This window comes from Ranitomeya imitator, chromosome 1, assembly GCF_032444005.1.
Source record: "Ranitomeya imitator isolate aRanImi1 chromosome 1, aRanImi1.pri, whole genome shotgun sequence".
NCBI lineage: Eukaryota > Metazoa > Chordata > Amphibia > Anura > Dendrobatidae > Ranitomeya > Ranitomeya imitator.
In genome coordinates, this window is record NC_091282.1 from 703,066,738 (window position 1) to 703,083,983 (window position 17,246).

General features: G+C 45.3%; 1 protein-coding gene across 1 annotated transcript in view; it reads left to right on the plus strand.

The window, feature by feature from the left end:
* EIF2AK4 (eukaryotic translation initiation factor 2 alpha kinase 4) overlaps positions 1-17,246 on the plus strand; it is a 152,168-nt gene that overhangs the window by 30,204 nt on the left and 104,718 nt on the right. Inside the window, exons 9-10 of the mRNA XM_069731721.1 lie at positions 11,570-12,105; positions 14,215-14,324. Of these exons, the coding sequence (XP_069587822.1) occupies positions 11,570-12,105; positions 14,215-14,324 (646 nt within the window). The remainder of the gene's footprint in view (positions 1-11,569; positions 12,106-14,214; positions 14,325-17,246) is intronic.

Here is a 17,246-nt window from a genome sequence, read left to right on the forward strand (position 1 = left end):
TGCCAATCCATCTGGATTTCCAAAAATACCTAGAGTGGCGGTGATGATACAAGGGAAACTAAAACATTACCAATACAGAGCACTTCCATTTGGTCTAGCCATTGCCCCGAGGGTGTTTACAAAATTAATGGCGGAAGTAATGGCCCACATAAGGGAACAAGATGTATTGATTGTCCCTTATCTGAACGACCTCCTGGTGATGGGCAGATCCCCTCTACATTGCAGTCAGCAACTAGACAGAGTGATGTTAGCCCTATCAAATCTAGGATGGGATAAGCCTGGACTTTTCCAGGTTCAATAACCATCACAAGTGCAACAGTACTTAGGGCTAATAATAGACTCAACAAAACAAGAATGTCGTCTGCCGGAAACAAAAGTATCCAACATGATACGTCTAGTGGACCATTTGAGTCTCACTCCGCGGGTCACTTTAAGGAGAGCCATGTCCATACTGGGGTCAATGACCGCTTGCATCCCAGCAGTTCAGTGGGCTCGGAGCCACTCAAGAGATCTCCAGTGGGAGATACTAGAGGCGGAATCCCGCGCAGGAGGAAATTTAGAGAAGCAATTAAAAATATCCTCTCAGACAAAAGCTTCGCTAGCTTGGTGGACGGATCCGTCCAATCTCAGGAGAGGGGTTCCATGGGTGTGGCCGGTTTCAGTAATCCTGACCACAGACGCAAGCCCTTGGGGGTGGGGAGCCCACCTAAACGGTTAGATTGCCCAAGGTCCTTGGTCAAGGGAAGAGAAGGCCCTTACTTCAAACATGAAAGAGCTTTTAGCAGTACAGTACGCCGTCAATCACTTTTTAACATCCCTCCGTTCCCATCACGTGAGAGTACTGATAGACAACAGGGTGGTAGTGACGTATTTAAATCATCAGGGGGGGACGAGGTCTCAATCCCTAATGAAAGTAACAAATTCCATCCCGTCACGAGCAGAAGCCAACCTGTCCTCTCTGACAGCCCTTCACATCAAAGGGTCAGAAAATCAGACTGCAGATTTTTTGAGCAGAACACAATTAACACAGGGGGAATGGGAGTTAAACACAGAAATATTCAACCGCATAGTGGATCAATGGGGGGCCCCGGATATAGTTTTATTCGCAAACAATCAAAACCGGAAAACGAAGGCCTTTTGCTCACTAGATCCACGGGGGAGTCCAGTGGCTCTAGACGCGTTGCTAATTCCCTGGAGTTTCCAACTAGCTTATACTTTTCCTCCGATAGCTCTAATTCCCTTAGTCTTGAAAAAAATCAGGGAGGACAGAGCCAAAGTGATAATGATAGCCCCGTTCTGGCTGAAAAGAATATGGTTCCCATGGCTACGCCTAATGTCCATAGCGGATCCGTGGGTTCCCCCAGATATCCCAGACCTTCTGCACCAAGGGCCAGTAAATCACCCACAAATAAAAAGTTTACATATGACGGCCTGGCTTTTGAAAGGGAACTTTAAAAAAAAAAAAAAAAGGGTTTTCTTCAAATTAGTTTCAACCCTACTAGCCAGTAGAAAACCAATAACTACCAAGGCGTACGGCAAAGTCTGGAAAAAGTTCCTCTCCAGTTCGGGGGTTAGCCTATCAGAAGAAATCACAATTCAGGAAGTTCTAGAATTTCTACAAAAAGGATTAGAGAAAGGCTTGGCAACAAGCACTCTGAAAGTTCAGATTGCAGCATTAGGTGCCCTTTATAACCAGGATTTGGCGGGGAATCACTGGGTAAAAAGGTTCATTAAAGCATCAACTAGGTCCAGACCAGTTATATATCTCACTGCACCTCCATGGGATCTGAACCTAGTCCTTTCGGCACTAACTAAAGCACCTTTCAAACCCTTATCTCAGGCTTCCTTAAAAATAATATCTCTGAAAACCTGTTTGTTGGTGGCCCTAACTTCAGCTCGCAGAATTAGTGATCTGCAGGCCTTGTCAGCTTACCCACCTCTAACCCAAATATTAGAGGACAGAATGGTCCTTAGAACTGACCCATCCTACCTCCCCAAAGTGGCATCAAAATTCCACAGATCCCAGGAGATAGCTTTACCATCCTTTTGCCCAAATCCTAAAAACAGAAAAGAGGAAGTTCTACACACACTAGATGTGAAGAGATGCCTAACACACTATATCAGCTACAAGGGAGTGTAGGAAAGGGAGGGTTCTGTTTGTCTGCTTTCAGGGACCAAATAAGGGTCACAAAGCATCGAAAGCCACGTTAGCGAGATGGATGAGATGCCATCACGATGTCATATACCTCATCCGGGGAACAAGTTCCAGACCCAATTAAGGCCCATTCAACCAGGTCGGTGGCAACTTCTTGGGCAGAACGTGGTGGAGCATCGATTGATCAGATATGTAGGGCAGCCACTTGGTCTTCCCCCTCTACATTCTTCAAGCACTACCAGCTTGACCTATCTACCTCCTCAGACTTAACGTTTGGTAGAAGAGTTCTTGAGGCAGTAGTCCCACCCTAAATACTCATTCTTTGAAATTCTCTCCGTGGTGCCGTCATGGGGTAAGAGAATATCGTAGTTACTTACCGATAACGGTATTTCTCTGATCCCATGACGGCACCCGTACATTCCCTCCCTTCACGTGTGGGTGTTCACACTACTAATGCTTTAAGTCACGCGGTGTCGCAAAAAAAAAAAAAAGATTGTGTGTATATATGTATGTGTATATATATATATATATATATATATATATATATATATATATATATATATATATATATATATATATATATATATATTTATGTTTTCTTGTGTATAATCAACCAATTAAGTTACAGCAGAAAGTCCTTGAAAGGCTCTGTAAACCAAACTGAGGTGGAGGAGAGGTCCCGCCTTTTTAACCTGTGGGTTTCCTGTCCCTGAGGGCGGATCCCTCTCTCCATGGTGCCGTGGTGGTATCAGAGAAGTACCGTTATCGGTAAGTAACTACGATATCCTCTAAAATTAATACATAAAACAGGTCAACTCGGGTCAAAATCAAATTTTTGAAGGTCCATCTCCTCAACACCCCCACCGATAAGTTGATTGAAGAGGTTGCATCCTTTTAGTTGTTGTCTGTACATGTCGTTGAACATCTTGCATCATACATTGTTGGAGTTGGAAGGGACCTCCAGGGTCATCGTGTCCAACCCCCTGCTCATATATATGATAGATATAGATATAATGGGACACCTTCCTCCCCAAGTTGGTGCCTAGCAGCACATTGGTGGGAATAGCCTCTGATACCCCCACTTCTCTTAGTCCTTTCCCTGCTCCCCAGTCCAGGTACACATGGGTATGGCAGGGCTGACCCCTCCAATCCCGGTTATAGACATAATCTTTCCTGGTATGATATCGCAGGGTTTACCATTGCTGGGAGGACCATAGTCACCTCTGCCCGAGTGTCTGAGGCCAATGGTGAGTTTATTGCCAGCAATGACAGATTGACAGTTCTCATTGGTCCTCACATCAGAGCTGGCCACAAAGAGGACAGAAGGTGGGGGCCCAGACGGCTTTGTGGTTGTAGTTGGGCGTACCTCCCTATCAGGACAAACTGCACTGACATGTCCCACTTTGTTGCAGGAGAAGCATCGGCATGCATCGCCTAAAGAATGTCTGTTCCCCGAGCCCCATAGGAGGTGGGCTTGGACAGCACTGGTGATCGTCTGGCAGAGGGAGAAGGGTCCCAGTTTGGCTTACCTCCCTTCCAGCTGAATCCCGATGGCTTCCGCACCTCAGGCATCCTGTTAGCCACATAACAGTCTGCAATCTTTGCAGCCTGATCCGCAGTGTGTGGCTCTCGATCACACACAAATTATCGTACATCTGTGGGGCACATATGAAAAATTGATCCTTGACTAGAAGATCCGTTAAGTCCTCAAAACTGTTAAAAGAAAGTCCCCTGATCCATTGGTGGAACATGGTCCTCAAGGTGCTCATGAAATCCGCCAGCTGTCAGTTGATCCATGTTGCAGGTTCCGGAACTTTCTCAGATACACTTCTGGGGTTAGGTTGTATTTCCTGATCAGGGCCTGTTTTATGGCCTCATAGTTCCCATCTAGGTCTGGTGGGAGGCCAGCAAAAGCTTCCAGGGCTTTGCCTCTCAACCCTGGAGTTAGATACTGCTCCCACTGCTCACAGGGTAGATGGTATTACCTGCAGGTTTTTACACCCCCCCGAAGGAAAGTATCTAAGTCCGTATCCTTCTCCATCACAGGGAAGTTTTCCAGACGTGGTTTCCTTGGATTTATGTCCTGGCAGGGGGTTAGCTGCGGGATGTTACCCCTTTCTATTTGAGCCATCTGAAGCTTTAAAGCTCTTTCCTCCAGGCATTCTGCAGCAGCAGACTGGCGTTCTGCAGCCTCTTTCTCAGCCTGTCGTACTGTAGAATAAGCTGCAAGGCGCAGATTAGGATCACTTGTTCCCAGCTGTTGTAAGTCCATTTGTAAAGTAGAGTCCATAAGCTCCTCAGCACTGGCATTGCTGGCACCTCCAGAAGGTATCTCTGGTGCAAGAGCTGGCATTGCTGGGTCTCTCCGAGGTGGACCCTCTCCTTGGCCAGATGCTTCAGTATTTTGCTCTGTCCTGCTCGACCAAGGCGCGTATCAGCAGTTCATTGGATTTGCCGGCCGTCTCTATTCCTCTCTTCTCACAGAGGTCGATCAAAGCCTCTTTGCTTTGCGTCTTGTACAGGGTTGCCGTATCAATGAACAGCCTTTTCAAAAGAAAAGAAAAATGGGGAAGGGAAACTGTTTGCAAGTATGTCTAAGTAAGCAATGAGTTGAACCTTGTAGAACTGGTGCACTCCTCGCAAGGATGCCAATTCTTTAGTACAGTGAGTAATTGCTTAAACCATGCACTATTGGTCTAATACTAAGAAATTCTATCCCACCGCTCTGCCTCCAATTTGTCACGTACCTGCTTCTCTGTGACTGAGGGTTGCGCCTTCAAAGGTTAATCTATCTCCTCTCTCTGTCCGGCATTCAGCCTCTGTCCTATGCTGCAATGGGAGCATAACTCATACCCCGATACAGACCATGCACCCTGCTCATACACGCTGCCACCACTCACCGAACACACGGGTGATGAGTCCCGGAAATACTGTTGCTACTGTCTGCCAATTAGCAGGGTCACACACTCTAAGGCTATGGATTCTTTAGAGCATACAAAGTTCAAACTTATTAAAGTTTTAAGCTTTAATAGAAAAGGTACAGTGCTTACAATAAAATATATAAAAAATATGGTAATAAAATGACATACAAATATGCAAAAACAGTTATAAAAATAAAGGGAGAAAACTTACAGAAATATCTAAACTTTGCAGTCTGGAATTCTGCTTCCTGAGGAGGGGATGAATATGGAATGGCTCACAATCTCTGAACAGCTTTCTATGTGTAAAGGCCTACCGTAATTTATAGAGTCAACCTGGAGGTCAAATTTCTAGACCAGCCTCCTGGGGTGAGACTAGAAAGGCTGTCTTTTTCTCAGGATAATAGGTCATGACCTTTGTGAAGTGCTGCAGCCTAGAACAGATGCTAACTTACTGCTGTACATATATGCTAGCCACGTTAGGGAGAGACCCAAGTTGGGCTAAATGTAGCGGGACGAAAGAGACCGAAAAGCCCTCTACTTAAAGGAAATACATAGTGGATGCTTTCCTGAAACGGAAAGTACTTGCAAGCAGCATAATACAAAGAATAGCAGGTTTACCCAGAATCCTTTGCAGTAGGCGGAGCTATGCAAATCATCTCTTTCCACCCCAGTCTAATCCACAGCACTTGGAACCACCAAGCGTGCAATGCTGCGGATTAGTTTCTAAATTTACACAGCCAACCAATTCCTACCTGTGGACACGTGTTTCGGGCTTTAGGCCCTCATCAGCACAGGGCTGGAATTGGTTGGCTGTATGGAGTGGGGCTCAGTGAGCAAGCGATACATATATGCTAGCCACCTTAGGGAGAGACCCAAGTTTGGCTAAATGTAGCAGGACGAAAGAGACCGAAAAGCCCTCTACTTAAAGGAAATACATAGTGGATGCTTTCCTGAAACGGAAAGTACTTGCAAGCAGCTTCTCTCCCTAAGGTGGCTAGCATATATGTATCGCTTGCTCACCGAGCCCCACTCCATACAGCCAACCAATTCCAGCCCTGTGCTGATGAGGGCCTAAAGCACGAAACACGTGTCCACAGGTAGGAATTGGTTGGCTGTGTAAATTTAGAAACTAATCCGCAGCATTGCACGCTTGGCGGTTCCAAGCGCTGTGGATTATACTGGGGTGGAAAGAGATGATTTGCATAGCTCCGCCTACTGCAAAGGATTCTGGGTAAACCTGCTATTCTTTGTATTATGCTGCTTGCAAGTACTTTCCGTTTCAGGAAAGCATCCACTATGAACGTACTGCTGGTCATACATCCATACAAATTCCACTACACCCTCACTGTGAAAAAGTTTATTTTCTAATATCTAATCTGTATCTTCTTCCTTTCAATTTCATACCATTGCTTCTTGTGTTTCTGTTTGCAAATGAGAATAAGAATGATAAATTTACATCGTAACATCCGTTCAGATATTTGTAGACCGCTATTAAATCACCTCTTAGCCTTCTTTTTTGCAAGCTAAACATTCCCAGATCCTTTAACCTCTTCAAGACGCAGCCCTTTTTCGTTTTTACATTTTAATTTTTCGCTCCCCTCCTTCCCAGAGCCATAACTTTTATTTTTCCATCAATATGGCCATGTGAGGGCTTATTTTTTGCTGGACAAGTTGTACTTTTGAACGACACCATTGGTTTTACCATGTCTTGTACTAGAAAACGGGAAAAAAATTCCAAGTGTGGTGAAATTGCAAAAAAAAGTGCAATCCCACACTTTTTTTTTTGTTTGGCTTTTTTGCAAGGTTCACTAAATGCTGAAACTGACCTGCCATTCTGATTCTCCACTTCATTACGAGTTCATTGACACCAAACATGTCTAGGTTGTTTTTTATCTTAAGTGGTGAAAAAAAAATTCCAAACTTTGCAAAAAAAAAAAATTTGCGCCATTTTCCAATGCCCGTAGCGTTTCCATTTTTCGGGATCTCGGGTCGGGTGAGGGCTTATTTTTTGCATGCCGAGCTGACGTTTTTAATTATGCCACTTTTGTGCAGATACGTTCTTTTGATCGCCCGTTATTGCATTTTAATGCAGTGTCAAGGCAACCAAAAAACGTAATTCTGGCGTTTTTAATTTTTTTTCTCGCTACGCCGTTTAGCAATCAGGTTAATCCTTTTTTTAATTGATCGGGCGATTCTGAACACGGCGATACCAAATATGTTTGATTTTCTTTTTTGTTTTATATTGAATGGGATGAATTAAACTATATATATATATATATATATATATATATATATATATATATATATATATATATATATATATATATATATATATATATATATATATATATATATATATATATATATATATATATATATATACTTTATATATAATTTTTTTTTCTTTTTTCATATTTTTTTAAAACTTTTTTTAACTTTTGCCATGCTTCAACAGCCTCCATGAGAGGCTAGAAGCTGGCACAACAGGATCAGTTCAGCTACATAGGAGCGATCATCAGATAGCTCCTATGCAGCTGAATTAGAGGCTTGCTATGAGCGCCAACCACAGTGTGGCACTCACAGCAAGCCAGCATCAACAACCATAGAGGTCTTAAGGAGACCTCTGGTTGTTATGCTGACGCATCGCTGACGCATCGCTGACGCCCGATCACATGATGGGGGTCAGCGATGCACGCATTTCCGGCCCGATGCCTGGAAGCGGTAGTTAAATGCTGCTGTAAGCGTTTGACAGCGGCATTTAACTAGTTAATAGCGGCGGGTGGATCGCGATTCCACCTGCTACTATTGCGCGCACATGTCAGCTGTACAAAACAACTGACATGTCACGACTGATATGGGCTCAGCGCCGGAGCCCACATCAAAGGGGGAGACGCGACATGCGCAGTACTAGTCAAGCGCATGTCGTGAAGGGGTCATTGTAGGACATAGTTTGCAGACTGCTCACCATGCTGGTAGCTCTTCTCCGAACTTGCTCCAGTTTTTCAATGTCTTTTTGTTTTAAAATGTGGTAACTAGAACTGGACACAGCATTCCAGATGAGGCTTGACTACGGAGGAGTAGAGGACAATTATTTCACGTGATCTTGTCTCTATGCTTCTCTTAGGGTATGTGCACACGCTGCGGATCCGCAGCAGTTTCCCATAAGTTTACAGTTCAAAGTAAACCTATGGGAAACAAAAAACGCTGTGCACATGCTGCGGAAAAAAACGCGCTGTAACGCAGCGGTTTACATTCCGCAGCATGTCACTTCTTTCTGCGGATTCCACAGCGGTTTTACAGCTGCCCCTATGTAAAACCGCAGTTGTAAAACCACAGTGAAAACTGCAGAAAAAATGTGGTAAATCCACGATAAATCTGCAGCAAAAACACAGCGTTTTTGCCCTGCAGATTTATCAAATCCGCTGCAGAAAAATCCGCAGTGGACAAGAATATGTGTGCACATACCCTTAATACACTCCATTTGCCTTTTTTGCTGCTGCATCACACTGTTTTATGTGCAGCCTGTGATCTATTAGTACAACCAACTCTTATCACACTTGCTGTTGCTTACCATAATTTTATTCCTCCCATTCTGTAGATGTAACTTTCGTTTTTCTTTCCCAGATATAGAATCTTTAATTTCTCCCTATTAAATTCCATTTCATACAACATACAATACTGCCTTTCACCTCTCCAAACAAACCTATTTCAACACCCTCATCACCTCACTATCCAATAACCCGAAACGTCTCTTTGACACGGTTCATTCCCTACTCAACCCTAGAGTGCAGGCCCCAACCACAGATCTCCGCGCTGACGATCTGGCCAATTATTTAAAAGAAAAAATTGACCATATCCGACAGGAAATTATCTCCAAATCCCCTCATACCATGCACTCTCCTCCCTCACCTACATCATCTCACTCACTCTCTGACTTTGAACCAGTCACAGAAGAAGTGATCAGTCTCCTTGCATCTTGTCGCTCGACCACTTGCACCAGTGACCCCATTCCATCACATCTCCTCCAGTCCCTTTCCCCTGCTGTCACCACCCACCTAACAAAAATACTCAACCTCTCTTCTGGTATCTTTCCCCCCTCATTTAAGCATGCCATCGTACATCCTTTACTTAAAAAAACCATCCCTAGACCAATACTGTGCCGCTAACTATAGATTTGTCTCTAATCTTCCCTCCATCTCTAAACTCCTGGAACGCCTGGTCCACTCCCGTCTTATCCACAATCTCTCAGATAACTCTCTTCTCGACCCTCTACAATCCTGTTTCCGCTCTTTACACTCTACTGAAACTGCCCTTACTAAAGTCTCTAATGATCTACTAACAGCTAAATCTAATGGTCACTTCTGCGTGCTAATTCTCTTAGATCTCTCTGCAGCATTTGACACTGTAGATCATCAGCTCCTCCTCTCTATGCTTCGCTCCATCGGCCTCAAGGACACCGTTCTCTCCTGGTTCTCCTCCTGGTTCTCCTCCTATCTCTCTGACCGCTCCTTCACTGTATCTTTTGCTGGCTCCTCCTCTCATCTTCCCCTTACTGTTGGAGTTCCTCAAGGATCGGTTCTAGGCCCCCTCCTCTTCTTTATATACTGCCCCTATTGGTCAAACAATTAGTAGATTTGGTTTCCAGTACCACCTCTATGCTAATGACACCTAATTATACACCTCTACTCCTGATATCACGCCTGCCTTATTAGCAAATACTAGTGATTGTCTTACTGCTATCTCTAACATCATGTCCTCCCTCTATGTGAAACTGAACTTGTCAAGAACTAAACTCCTTGTGTTTCCTCCTTCTACTAATGTGCATATGCCCGACATTGAAATTTCCGTGTGTGATTCCTCCATTACTCCCCAGCAACACGCCCGCTGTCTTGGGGTCATACTTGATTCAGAGCTTTCATGCCAGGATCATATTCCTCACCAACTATTACACCGATGCCTCTACCTTGTGCCAGTCATTACACTGGTTACCCATCCACTCCAGAATCCAGTACAAACTTAATACCCTCACCCACAAAGCGCTCCATGGCTCAACACCACCCTACATCTCCTCTCACGTCTTAATCTACCACCTTACCTATGCCTTCCGTTCTGCTAATGACCTGAGGTTAGCATCCTCAATAATCAGAACCTCCCACTCCCGTCTCCAAGATTTTTCATGTTCTGCGCCAATTCTTTGGAATGCACTATCCAGGTTAATACGATTAATCCCCAATCCACACAGTTTTAAGCGTGGCCTAAAAACGCATTTGTTCAGACTGGCCTACCGTCTCAATGCTTTAACCTAACTATCCCTGTGTTGCCCATTCAAAATTTTTACCATAACCATGTTCCTTGCATCATGTTCTCACATGCTTTATGCATTTAATATCCCTTTGTGTCTGTACTGTTACATACTTGGGCTGAATACCTGTTCACGCAGCATTACATGAACACCCTATTCTTACGCTATGGCTGGTCCAAACAACTAAAGCAATTGTTACCATCCACCTTTCGTGTCTCCCCTTTTGCTCATAGATTGTAAGCTTGTGAGCAGGGCCCTCATTCCTCTTGGTATCTGTTTTGATTCCTGTGTTTATTGTTATGCTGTAATGTCTATTTTATGTACAAGTCCCCTCTAAAATGTAAAGTGCTGTGGAATATGTCGGCGATATAAAATTATTATTATTATATTTCTATCAGTCGCTGCCCATTGTTCAAATTTATCTAGATCCTTCTGAATCCTTTCTCTGTCTTCTCTAGTGTTGGCTATCCCTCCTAGCTTTGCATCCTCTGCAAACTTGATTAGTTCACCTTCAGTTCCCTTACCTATATCCTTTATAAAACAACAGCACTGGGGCCAGCACAGTCTTGTTTTACTCTATTTGAAACCCTCACCAATTGGATGTGCAACCATTTATCACCACTGTTTGATTACAATCACTGAGCCAGTTATGAATTCACCTAACTGTAGCCTTCCCAATTGCATACTTGGTAATTTTGTCAATAAGGATAGTATGAGATAATTTATTAAATGCTTTGCTGAAGTCAAGAAATGCTATATCTACCTAATTTCCCTGATCCACCCAGTCAGTGATTCCATCATAGGACAGTAGATTAATCTGGCATGACTTGTTTATTACAAACCCATGCTGGCTGTGGTTAATTACTGTATTATCCAAGTACTCACATGCATGCTGTTAAATATATTCAAAGATCTTTCCTGGTATAGAAGTAAGGCTCACTGGCCTGTAATTTCCTGGCTCCATCTTCTTTCCTTTTTAGTTTCTCTTCCCTGTCCAAAGCAAATGAGACTGAGCTGCAGTAGCAGGCTTGGTCACTACAAAATTTATGACCAAGATGCAACGCAGGGGAGTTGCTGGGAATTAGATTTGCATCAATCTAAAATTGATGATTTATTTTAATGATATGGCATCACTATTAATTTCCTTAAATAATAAGAATGCTAATATTTATATATATTTTTTACTAATAGATTCAAGGTACAGAAGCAGAGTTTAATTCCCTCATCAAACTCGGTCACTTGAATATTGTGCATTATCTCGCCATGCGAGTGAAAGAGAATGAAGATTCCATTTCTGTCGGAATCGTCGTGGAACACGTTAATGGATCTAAGCTCTCCACTTTCCTTGAGCAGGAAGTTCTAGTTCCTGTGGATCAGCTTAGACATTATGCAACTCAGCTTCTCTCTGCCCTTGACTATTTGCATAGCAATTCAGTGGTGCACAAAGTGTTATGTGCTTCTAGCGTACTTTTGACCAGTGATGGCAAAGTCAAGCTCACGGACTACAGTTTATCCAAGCGGCTTGCCGATATCTGCAAAGAGGATGTTTTTGAACAAATCAAGGTCCGATTCAGTGAGGATGCTCTACCAAGCAAAACTGGAAAGAAGGGAGATATATGGAAGCTTGGCCTCTTGCTGCTGTCACTTAGTCAGGGGAAAGTAACCAAAGAATATCCTGTCAAAGTACCCAGTGACCTGCCTGCAGATTTTCAGGATTTTTTGAAAAAGTAAGTTTAAATTAATCAGAAAACTAATTAAGACACTTTTGTTAGTATCTAATATTTTCAGAAAGATATTGAAGTGAACAGTTTTCTATTAAATCAAACTGCTTGCGGATTGCCTAATGGCTCAAAATATTTAGCTGGCCCGCCTATTAGGCTGTGTGCACACGTTGCTGATTTTTCGCATTTTTTTCGCTATAAAAACGCTATAAAATCACAAAAAATGCATACATTATGCATCCCATCATTTAGAAAGAATTCCGCAATTTGTGTTCACATGTTGAGTTTTTTTCGCGGAAACGCAGCATGTTCATTAATTTTGCGGATTTTTTGCAGATTTCCACTGTATAATGCATTGGGAAATGTCCGGAAACAGCCGCAAAAAAATCGCACCAAAAACGCGGTAAAAACACGCAAAAAACACATGCAGATTTCTTGCAGAAAACTTCAGGTTTTTCTCAGGAAATTTCTGCAAAAAATCTTGAACATGTGCACATAGCCTTAGGCCATGTTCACACCATCCTTTTTTTCATGCGGAATCGCCGCGATTTTCCCGCTGCGGGTCCGCAGCTGTTTTCCATGCAGGGTACATTACAATGTACCCTATGGAAAACAGGAACTGCTGTGCCCACATTGCGGAAAATCGCGGAAAAAGCTGCACTGAATTGCCGCGGTAAAAAAGAAGTACCATGTCACTTCTTTTTGCGGAACTGCAGCGGTTCTGCACCCATAGACCTCCATTGTGAGGTCAAACCCGCAGTAAAACCCGCAGATGAAAAATATGTCTGCGGGTTTTACTGCGGTTTGTGGTGCAGAACCGCTGCAGTGTGGCTGCCCCCCGTGCCCCAATCCCACCCCCTCATGCTCCGATGCCACCCCCCCGTGCTTCCTACTCCCAGGAAATTCAACACAGGTTGTTCAGTGTGCTATTCAGGACTCCTACTCCCAGGAAATCCAACACACCCGCCTCACCAGGTCCAAAGCCCCACCATGTGCTATTCAGAACTCCTACTCCCAGGAAATTCAACATAGGTGGTTCAGTGTGCTATTCAGGGATCCGGTCCTACTCCCAGGACCTCCCAACACACAGGCTCTCCAGGACCTTCCACTGGAACCACACAGGACCCACAGGTCACTCACAGCGACCATGCACAGGAACCATGTGACCCACACCCTGGTCACATTATATACCCTTAACCACTCCCCTGGATGGGAGTCTGGATGTGTGGCTAGTTTGTTCCACCCATCTCACACAACTAGCCTAGTAAGTCTCCCTTACAGCTACACCATACATATACACTCTTGAGGGACTACAGGTCCCAGAACAACAACATTGCATCAGACTTACTACGCAGACTGCGTCTGCGACACATATTGGCCATTCACAACACAGCCAGTCACTGTTTCACCACGATTATCACAATAGATATGCCTCCATGCACATCCCAAAGAGCACTCACAGCGCCCCCTAGCTGTCACAGGGCTCACTGCATCACAATATATATATATCTCATACAGCGCTAGATAGCTTAAAAGCCGGTAATTCAATTGCCGACTTTTGCCATCTCCTTCTCAAACCCGACATGATATGAGACATGGTTTACATACAGTAAACCATCTCATATCATATCATATTTTTATTTGCATATTCCACACTACTAATGTTAGTAGTGTGTATGTGCAAAATTTGGGCGCTCTACCTATTAAATTAAAGGGTTAAATCGTGGAAAAAATTGGCGTGGGCTCCCGCGCCATTTTCTCCGCCAGAATGGTAAAGCCAGTGACTGAGGACAGATATTAATGGCCTGGAGAGGGTCCATGGTTATTGTCCCCCTCCCCCTGGCTAAAAACATCTGCCCCCAGCCACCCCAGAAAAGGCACATCTGGAAGATGCGTCTATTCTGGCACTTGGCCACTCTCTCTATTCTGGCACCTGGGCCTCTCTCTCTCTATTCTGGCACCTGGGCCTCTCTCTCTCTATTCTGGCACCTGGGCCTGTCTCTCTCTCTCTCTCTCTCTCTCTCTCTCTCTCTATTTATGCACATATATATTATACACACATATATTATACACACACAATTTCTTTGTACACATATATTTTTTTTCTTCCATCAGGTGCGTGTGTTTGGAAGACAAGGAGCGCTGGACTACTCAGCAGTTACTGGGCCACAGCTTCATCAATCCTCCTCCACAAAAATGTCCCTTGAGTGATGAAAGCTCAGACGGTGAGAAATTTAGAAATACATTGTCTAAAATGGCTTAATCTTGCAAAATAATGGGATTCAAGTTTTAAAGCAAAATACTTGAATGAAGCATTAGTGTATATCTGCTCTGTCTATATGTACCGTAGTTTCTCCTAGGCCTCATTGGGGGACACAGGACCATGGGTTGTATGCTGCCTGCCACTAGGAGGACATTAAGTTCACACAGAAAGATTAACTCCTCCTCTGCAGTATACACCCCTCCACTGGCCAGGATTCAACCAGTTCTTGCTTAGTGTCTGTAGGAGGCACTTGGGTGTGTTTTCAGACCCCAACTTTCTTATTTTAATTTTAATTTTTCTGTAAATTTTTATTTTTTATTTAACAGAGCGAAGGGGGCGACAGATTCCTTTTATAGGGTCCGCTCTCCCCCGAACCATCAACAGGCGAGCACGGCGCGTATACCTCCCCGTCCCTCTCCTGCGACGTCTGGGGCACACCAAATTTTACCAGGGTGACGACGGTTCCTCCTTGGTACCGATTCCCCCCCCCCCCCCCTGCAAGACGGCGAGCATATAGAGCCCTGCTCTCATGTCCCTCTCCGGGGCCCGACAGAGGAGGACGTACCACCTGAGACAAGGCCCACATCTGATGGTGTCACACAGCCCCAAGACAAAGCCCCCTTAGGGGACAGACGAAGATGTATCAGGGGCCTCTCCATCCCCCATCCAGGGTGCATGGATTGAGCGCGCACCCTCATAGTGACAGGAGGTCCTGCAACACTGTGAGTACATACCCTCCCTGCGCTCCCATCTGCTGCCGCGCATTGCAGGCAGGGCCCAGAAATTTAGTCCCCGACTTTTCAGCCGGACTAGGCCGCTGTGTGCAGATCCGCCCACGGCCGTAACCCCGCCCCCTATATCGGCGCTTCTCGTCTGGGACGAGAGGTGCCCTAGAATCTCGGGGGCCATATTGCCACTCATCTCCTGCGGGGATGACAAGACCCCGAAGGTGGCTCACGCTGACTTGCACTACCAGACTGCCGCGGCTACATTCCTCCCCGGGGACGCAGGCACAGGACCGTGGGTAAGCTGCTTCAAGAAAGCTTAACCCCTTCCCTGCACAACAGTGCATATCCTGTCTCTAAAGACACTATGTCTCAACCTAAGGAGACCAAAAAGGTAACAAGAAGCACACAGTGTTTTTCACTTTATGTGCCACTTGCAATTCGGCCCTGCCCCGAGCTCACAATACCCCATTATGTGCGGATTGTGACCCGGCCTCTGTGCAGCCGCCTCCCGCCACCGCCGACCCTGCAGAGCCTAGTCCCCCTGAGTGGGCCACTTCCCTGTCACAGTCTATGGCTTCCCTAGCCAAGGCAATTGACTACCTCCGGGGGTCCCTCTTTAAGTCAGCCCGCGGAGGACTCTGGCGACGGTATGGATCCGTCCACCGGCAGGGGGCGTCCTCTGTCACTAAGAGCTCGGGGTGCCAGGAAACGTACCCATGTCTCACCCCCCGACCTCGGGCATGTTTGTTTTTCAGCATCCGCGAGCTCAGTCTCTCGTTCCCCTTCTCCGGAGAACCCAAATGACACTGAATATGAGTCCGAGGACTCTTACGTCCAGGATTCCTCTACTTCCCAAGAGACTCTAGATTCTCTCATTGAAGTGGTCAACAAGACCCTGAAGGTGGACGAGGAATCAGTATCCACTCCGGAACACGCGATGTCTTTTAAGAAGACAAAACATGTTCAAAAAGTATTTGTCACTCATCCTGAGTTTAAAGAAATCGTACAAAAACACTGGGACCGCCCTGACAAACGCTTCATGGAGCAAAAGCCTATTGAGGCCAAATACCCCTTTACTCAGGAACTAGTCAAGGACTGGCTACAGTCTCCCTTAGTGGATCCTGCAGTATCGCATCTCGCTTCCAAAATGATCCTATCACTGTCAGACGGTTCCTCAGTTAAGAACCCCTCTGACCGCCAAATTGACTACCTGGCTCGCTCAGTCTTTGAAGCCACAGGAGCGTGTCTCTTTCCATCCTTCACGGCTTCTTGGGTGGCTAAGGCTATGGTCGCTTGGGCTGAGGTGCTTACCACGACCATCCAAGACAGTAATCTCCCTCCAGAGGCGATCAACCTGGCTAACCAGATAGCCCAGGCCGGGGACTTCGTAGTTAACGCCTCGATAGACGCGGCCAATTGCGCTGCTCAGGCAGCCGCAAATGCAATTTCCATCAGAAGAGCCCTGTGGCTCAGAGATTGGCCAGCAGATTCTGCTTCCAAGCGTTCATTGACATCTCTACCCTATCAAGCCGGTCGCCTATTTGGAGAAAAATTAGACCAAATAATCTCGGATGCTACCAGGGGGAAAAGTAAATTTCTCCCCCAACAAAAGCCTACCCGGCTGTTTCGGTATCAACAACAATCTCGATTTCGGCCTTTTCGCAACAATCCCAATTGGTCATCTTCATCCTTCTCCCCCGCATCAGGACAAGGTGTGCGTGGGGACCGAGGCTCCCAGGTCTCATACAGACCCAACTGTAACTGGAAACCCAGACCACGGCCATCCGGGTCTAAGAGATCCAGATCCCTTAGATCCTCCACCCAATGACTCATTGCAACATCGGGAGGACATCAACAAAGTAGGAGGTCGCCTACTTTCTTTCCGTCAAGCCTGGCTCTTGGTTGTCTCCGACGAGTGGGTTAGGGAACTGGTGTCCTCCGGATACAAAATATAATTTTCTTCCCCCCGACACGGTTCTTCCAGTCGTGTCCTCCCAAACCAAAGGCAACGGCCTTTCTCCAGGCCATACAGGCACTACAAAAGGATGGAGTCATCATTCCGGTTCCCCAAGACCAAAGGTTCAAAGGGTTTTACTCGAACCTATTCATTGTCCCAAAAAAGGACGGATCGTTATGTCCAATTCTAGACCTAAAAT